This window comes from Cebus imitator, unplaced genomic scaffold (genome assembly GCF_001604975.1).
Source record: "Cebus imitator isolate Cc_AM_T3 unplaced genomic scaffold, Cebus_imitator-1.0 Scaffold538, whole genome shotgun sequence".
Classification (NCBI taxonomy): Eukaryota; Metazoa; Chordata; class Mammalia; order Primates; family Cebidae; genus Cebus; species Cebus imitator.
Genome location: NW_016107853.1, coordinates 63,204 through 71,270, shown reverse-complemented (window position 1 = coordinate 71,270; position 8,067 = coordinate 63,204). Strand labels below are relative to the sequence as shown.

The following is an 8,067-nucleotide window of genomic DNA, read 5'->3' as shown; positions in this document are numbered from 1 at the left end:
AAAAAAAAAAAAAAAAAAAAAAAAAAAGCAAGAAACACAGTAACACAGTAAGTGTCTTATTTTTAAGATATTATCAACCAAAGTTTAATATCCAGAAACAGACAGAATTCTTTTTTAATAATGAAGGGTCATGCGAAAGAAACATCCAGAATTTTAACAAGTCACTAATTAAAAGCCACCCAACAGAAACAAGTAAAAGGATGAACAGTCAATTCATAGAAGAAAAAACCTGATCAACAGATATACCAAAAGAAACCCAATCTCTTTAGCAAAAAACCTAAGACTGGAAAAAAATTAAAAGTCTGAAGTATTCTTTTTTTTTGAGATGGAGTCTCGCTCTGTCACCAGTATATGTTGTTTGCTGAGAGGCAATGGCAAGGAACATCAAGCCATCCCCAGGCAGGAAACTGCTAGAATAAGCAAGCAGTATGTACTGGTCATACACTAGTTAAACCAGCTCCTAAAACACAGGATATTTGACCTTGTCCCCATTGCTGACTTGCAGAGTGTTTTTTAGCTTTTTTCTATTTTAGTAGTGAATAGGCACTATCTGCCTGTGTAGTCTATCTTTATTCTATGAAGAAACACTGAGCACCTGCTTATTAAAAATAATTACTAGTGGCTGGGCACGGTGGCTCACACCTATAATCCTAGCACTTTAGGAGGCCAAGCTGGGTGGATCACCTGAGGTCAGGAGTTCAAGACCAGCCTGGCCATCATGGTGAAATCCCATCTTAAAAAAAAAAAAGAAAAAAAAAAATCACTTGTTCACAAGAATAAATACGTGAGTCAGAGTCTGCTCTGGGCTGTCAGCTGGGAAATGCTGGCAGATCCCTGATGATCCCACTATGATCCCATTTTTACATACTACCTTTGTTTCTGTTTCTTAATTCCTTCAGTGCCGCCTGGGTTGGGGTCTCTACAACCCAGCTGGTCGTGGCAAAACTTAACTATGAATTTAATTTTTTATGAGGATAATGCCAGGTGCGGTGGCTCATGCCTGTAATACCAGCACTTTGGGAGGCTGAGGAAGGCAGATCACTTGAGGTCAAGGATAATGCGTTTGTCAAGTTGGTTAAAAGAAAAATTCTGTGACATCAACAATCAGTTTATTTCATGCAAAGTACATCTTATTTTAGAGATATCCTTCCTAATAAGTTATTTCAGATGTGAGTGCCAATATACCAACTGATAGAAATTTATTTGCCTTAAGAAAATTTTCAGGAAGATGCTAAAATCATATAACTAAAACAAATGCTAAAAACCATCTTTTTAATTTTTTTTTTTGAGACAGTCTTGTTCTGTCGCCAGGCACCAGGCTGGAGTGCAGTGGCGCAATCTCGGCTCACTGCAATCTCCGCCTCCTGGGATCAAGCAATTCTCCTGCCTCAGCCTCGCTAGTAGCTGGGACTACAGGTGTACACTATACCCAGCTAATTTTTGCATTTTTTAATAGAGATGGGGTTTCACCATGTTGCCCAGGATGGTCTCGATCTCTTGACCTCGTGATCCGCCCGCCTCGGCCTCCCAAAGTGCTGGGATTATAGGCATGAGCCACTGTGCCTGCCCTAAAAACTATCTTTATTTATTTTTAATAAAGATGGGGTTTCACCATGTTGGCCAGGCTGGTTTTGAACTCCTGACCTCAAGTGATCTGCCTGCCTTGGCCTCCCAAAGTGCTGGGATTACAAATGCGAGCCACGACACCCAGCAAAGATCATCTTTAAAAATGAAGAAAAATTATCATTTCTCTTTTCTGCTTCATTTTATACATTTAAAAAATACATATATATTTACATTACACACACAAAATTACAGAAGTAAAACATTGCACAATTAATAGACTTTATGTAAGGTCTTAAATAAATGAACCACTCCTTAAAATAAACATTATCTTTGGGAATGAACTCATTTAGGTTTATTGTCCATTATTTTCTAAAAGAAGAAATAAAGATCACTATACAAATCTGATGCAGATGAAAAAGCTGGCTTTCGAAAGACAGTGTGGTCAAACAAATCTTTTATTTCCTTCAAGTACTTTCCAGACTCCTCAGTCTCCCAAAACCACTGTTACTTTCTACTGAAAGCAATTAAATATGTTGAAATCCCTTTTTCACAGTACTGCTGGGAACTGAGGTACGGATTAGGGAAGGGTCATCAAGCCTTTACACGCATTTACATGTTAAGCAAGCCATCTTTAGTGAAGAGAAAGTGATTTTATGATTAGATCTGTGGTAAATTTCAGTAAGTGGAATATCCTATGAATCACTATCTTTTTATTACAGGCTAAAATGAACAACCAAGTTAATTCTTAAACTCAAAGAAATAATTTTTCCAAGTATCAGTTATGCTGCATACAGTAAATGATGTAGCATCTTTTTACTTTATTATTCTCATTTTATAGATGAAAAAATTGAGATACCAAGAGGTTAAGCAGCTTGCCGATAAACGGCAGAGCCAAGATTAAAATCCTGGAAGTCACTCCAGAGACTTTACACTTAACCATCACCTTACACTGCACACTCTAAGTGAAAGTTCTGGGCATATAATAATAGATTAGAAAAAATGTAAAATTTATTAAAAATTTAAAAAGATGCAAAGCTACTTACACTTGTAAATATTCTACACATGAACTAGGCTTACCCGGCATATGTCCGTTGATATAAAGATTCTGGATCCAGACTTGCAGCATCCACTATTATCGCTTCATCAAAATTTTTCAGTATTTTAATACTGGCTTTTTTCACGCTGGACTACAATAGAAATTGTAAAATTAGAAGTGTATGAAACAATCAGTCCTGGGCTTGGAATGTGACAGATTTGTACAAAATTTTCTTCAGTGTTTGAAATAGAAATAACTTTCACTCTACCTCATCACCACTAAGATGCTTAACAGAAATGACTCTGAAATGTAACCTCACATTATAGCTAAAAGAGGAATACACAATATTAAAATGTAGAGGCCGGGCACAGAGACTCAAGCCTGTAATCCCTAGGTTGAAGTGCAATGGCACAATCACAACTCACTGAAGCCTCACTCTTCTGGGCTCAAGCACTCCTCCCATCTCAGTCTCATAAAGTGCTGGGATTACAGGTATGAGCCACCATGCAGCCGCCAATATTCATCTTTTACCCAATACAAGGATCCCGGCACTTTGGGAGGCTGACGCAGGTGATCACTTGAGGCCAGAAGTTTGAGGCCATCATGATCAACATGGTGAAACCCTGTCTGTACTAAAAATGCAAAATTTAGCCAGGCATGGTGGCAGATGCCTGTAATCCCAGCTACTCAGGAAGCTGAGACATGAGAATCACTTGAGCCCAGGAGGTGGAGGTTGCATTGAGTCAAGATCACACCACTGCACTCTAGCCTGGGTTACAGAGGAAGACTTTGTCTCAAAAAATAAGCAATAAAATAAAATGTATAATATATGAATTTATAAAACATTCTTAATGACCTAAGTTCCAACAAATGTGTGTGCTGTACTCGCAGCATAATTTCCTGCATAATTTCCTAAGTGTGAAAAGCTCTCATCCATCCAGAAATATGTATCTTGGATAGTAAAGCCTTTTTAAAGTACGTTTACAGGATAAATAGGAATGTTTTTGATTCTTGGTGAGGCCATATGACAAAAAGAAGCGAAGGAAACCTTTCTAAAATGACTAGCTAGCTAAGTACAGCAAGTTCCCCTCCAGCATTCTACCTCCTACTCTCCACCTCCACAAGAAAAGCCAGAAATGGTACTTTTGTGAAATACAGAGCCATAGGTTGACCTAGAAATTCAACTTCTAAAATTTCAGTTACAGACAGACTCATATTGATGGAAAATGACTTATATACAAGATTATTCATTGCAGCATTGTTTAAAATAAAAGACATAAACAAGCTTAATGTCCATGACTAAGTAATAGGTTAATAAAATAAATGAACAGACAATTACAGAATTCTTTACAGCGGGGGTGGCAGGTAGGGAAAGGGACTCTCATTATGTGTTGAGAAGGAACAATTTCCAAGATACGCAGTTAAGTAAAAAAGAAAGAGGAACCAGAATAAAGAAGAGGGAATACTTTCCAACTAACTCTTATGAGAACTGTTACTCAGATACCAAAATCTCACTCTTACTTCCTGATTTCAAAACTTATTACAAAGCAATAGCAATCAAGAGAATATGGTGCTGGCATAAAGACGGACATACAGATGGATGTATTTCTATCTTCGGAATGGAAGAGAATCAAGAACCCACAGATATATCCTCACATTTATGGTCAATTGATTTCTGATGGAGTATAAATGTTATCTTAAGCATTCAGATACAAAATCTTCAACAAAATGCCAATAAATGGAATCCAGCAGCATATTGAAAAGATTATACACCATGACCAAGTGAGATTCATCTCAGGCATGGATGGCTGATTTAACATCTGAAAATCAATTAGTATTTCACATCAATAGAATAAAACCCCAAACTCAAACGACCATTTACACTGATACAGAAAGAACACAACAATATTCAACACCCTTTCACAATTTTTAAAAGAAGACCATTTAAAAAATTAGAAATAGTAGGGAAATTCCTCAACCTGAAAAAAGGTATTTATTAAAAACTCACACCTAATATCATATTAAATGATGAAACTGAAAGCTTTCCCTATTAGATCAAAAACAAGACAAAGATTTCTGCTTTTGCCACTTATATTCAACTTGTACTCTAAGTTCTAGCCAGAAAAATTAAGCAGGGAAAGGAAATGAAAGGCACCCAAAGTGGACAAGAAGAAAGAAAACGATCTTTATTCATAAATGACGTGATCTTATATATAGAAAATCCTAAAGAATTCACAAGAAAACTATTAAAGCTAACAATCAGATTTAGCAAAGTTGAAATTGCAAGACCAATACGTAAAAATCACTTATATTTCTATGCTTTCTCAATCAACAATTTGAAAATAAAATTAAGAAAACAATTCTATTTATAATGGCATCAAAAAGAACTTAAAACATAGGAATAAATGACCCAAGGAGGTAAAAGGGTTCTACTCTGAAAACTACAAAATTTTGCTGAAATTCAAGAACACATAAATAAATGAAGATTTATCTATGTTCATAAACTAAAATACGATATTGTTAAGATGGCAATATTTTGGCCGGGCACAGGTTCACACCTGTAATTCCAGCACTTTGGGAAGCTGAGGCAGGTGGATCACCTGAGGTCAGGAGTTCAAGACCAGCTAGGCGAACATGGTGAAACTCTGTCTCTACTGAAAATACAAAAAAAATTTGCCAGGCATAGTTGTGGGTGCCTGTAATCCCAGTTACTTGGGAGGCTGAGGCAGGAAGACGCTAATAAGAGTGAAAAGACAGGTTGGGTGTGGCTTACATCTATAATTCCAGCACTCTGGGAGGCTGACGTGGGAGAATCACTTTGAGCCTAGAGTTTGAGGCCAGCTTGGGCAACACAGTAAGATCTGTCTCTACAAACAGAAAGAATTAGCTGAGTGTGATAGTGCATACCTATGATTCCAGCTATTCCGGAAGCTGACGTGAGAGGATCTCTTTTGCCAAGGAAGTTGAGGTGGCAGTGCTGTGATTGTGCCACTGCACTCCAGCCTGGGCAAAAAGTAAGACCTTATCTCAAAAAAAAAAAAAAAAAAAAAAAAAAAAAAAAAAAAAAAAAAAAAAAAAAAAAAAAAAAAAAAGGTACAGGAAAGACAACTCACAGAATGAATAATATATCTGGAAATAAAGGATTTGATAAGGGACATTTATCTAGACTATATAAAGGACTCCTGAAACTCAATATAAAAAGCCAATCTAATTTAAAAATGGGCAAAGGGGCTGAACAAGGTAGCTCACACCTATAATCCCCACACTTTGGGAAGCCAAGGCAAGAGGATCACTTGAACCCAGGAGTTTGGGACCAGTCTGGGTAATATGATGAGATCCTGTCCTTTAAAAAAAAAACTGGCTGGGTGCGGTAGCTCATGCCCGTAATCCCAGCACTTTGGGAGGCTGAGGTGGACGGATCACTTGAGGTCAGGAGTTCAAGAACAGCCTGGCCAACATGGTGAAACCCTGTTGCTACTAAAAAACACAAAAAAATTAGCCAGGCGTGGTGGCAGGTGCTTGTAGTCCCAACTACTCAGGAGGCTAAGACAGGAGAATTGCTTGAACCTGGGAGGTGGAGGTTGCAGTGAGCCAAGATTGTGCCACTGCACTCCAGCCTGGGCAATGGAAGGGAAGGGGAGGGAGAGGGGGAAGGGAGAGGAGGGAGGAGGGGAGAGGAGGGGGGAGGGGAAAGGAGGGGGGAGGGGAGAGGAGGGAGGAGGGGAGGGGGAGAGGAGGGGGAGAGAAAGACCTATATCCACACAAAAATGTGTACTCAAATGGTCACAGCAGCATTATTGATAACGGCAGAAAGGAAGGGACAATTCAACTGTCCATCAACTGTAAACAAAACGTCATATATCCTTGCAATGGGATATTTGGCCATAATGAGGAATAAAGTTCTGACACATGCTAAACATAAATAACGTGATGCTATTTTGAACACATGATTCTAAGTGAAAGACAGTCAGCAACAAAAGACCATACAGTATATGGTTCCATTTTTATGAAATGTTCAGAATCAGCAAATTTATTGTCTCTATAGAGAAAAAGTAGACTAGGGGTTGCCTAGGGCCGGTAGAGTGAACGATTTGGAGTTTAAGTAAATTGGGTTTCCATCCAGAGTGGAAAAAATGTTTTAAAATCGATGTGGTGAGGTTGGGTATGGTAGCTCATGCCTGTAATCCCAGCACTTTTGGGCCAAGATGGGCAGATCACCTGGCAAGAGTTAGAGACCAGCCTGACCAACTTGGAGAAACCCCGTCTCTATTAAAAGTACAAAAATTAGCCGGGCTGTAATCAGACATGGTGGTGCACGTCTGTAATCCTAGCTACTAGGGAGGCTGAGGCAGGAGAATTGCTTGAATCTGGGAGGCGGAGGTTGCGGTGAGCCGAGAATGTGCCATTGCATTCCAGCCTGGGGGAATAGAGTGAAACTCTGTCTCAAAAAAAAAAAAAAAAAAAAGTCTCAAAAGAAACCCCCCCAAAAAACCAATGGTGATAGTTACATAACTGTGACCATATAAAAACCAATGAATTGTACGATGTAAATGTGAATTGGCGCAATAAAGCTGTACAAAAAAAGAATATACAGTATGGTTTTACTTATAAAATGACAAGAACAGGTAATGCTAATCTATGCCATCAAAAGTCAGGATAGCAGCTGCCAGGAGGGCTTCTAAAGGCGCTGATAATGCTGTTTTTGATCTGAATGCTGGGTCACATGGATTCGTTCTGCCTGTGAAAATTCTTCAAGGTGTATAAGGTTATGATATGTGCAGTTTTCTATATGTATTAGTATACATCAACAAAAGACATAAAAATATATTTTATGGTTAACACCTAGACCTTCTTTAAGTGCCTAAATAAAAACAAGACATTTAGCCTATATGAAAAAACCAAAGTGGCAACCACACTCAGCAGGTTATCTCCTAGGTAAACTTAACAGGAGAAAGAGATACTCAGGAGAGCTTTGTTAATGGCAATACAATAATACTCTCAAATTCAAAGGGTTATTTATCAATAGGAATTAGAAAATTATTATGCTTCAGCTAAAACCAGGTTCTAATGCTTATAATTTTTAAGTTTTAAATTATATATATATACACATAGAGAAAATTATTATGCTATATTAAGCTTATGGTAAAGGACACTGGAAGGGGAATATTTCTGGCTCTGTCGTTTACTGTGTGACTTTAATAAAATCAGTTCTTTATGCTTCCATAGATTTCTTGTCTTAGGATACTCTACTTTATGTGATTTTGAGGAGAATCTGGTATGGTTTAATATATGAAAGCACTCCAAAAAACCCAAAAAAGGTTAAGGGAATATACAATGTGGCACCATAATTCAAAAAGAAATCAGCCAGGTGCGGTGGCTCACGCCTGTAATCCCAGCACTTTGGGAGGCCAAGGCGGGTGGATCATGAGGTCAAGAGATCAAGACCATCCTGGTCAACATGGTGA

General features: G+C 38.1%; 1 protein-coding gene across 2 annotated transcripts in view; it reads right to left on the bottom strand.

Annotated features, from left to right (window-relative positions):
• Positions 1-8,067, bottom strand: part of AKAP10 (A-kinase anchoring protein 10) — an 86,568-nt gene that overhangs the window by 19,302 nt on the left and 59,199 nt on the right. For both annotated transcript variants that reach the window (XM_017514909.2, XM_017514910.2), the window contains one exon: positions 2,644-2,753. In XM_017514909.2, the coding sequence (XP_017370398.1) occupies positions 2,644-2,753 (110 nt within the window). The remainder of the gene's footprint in view (positions 1-2,643; positions 2,754-8,067) is intronic.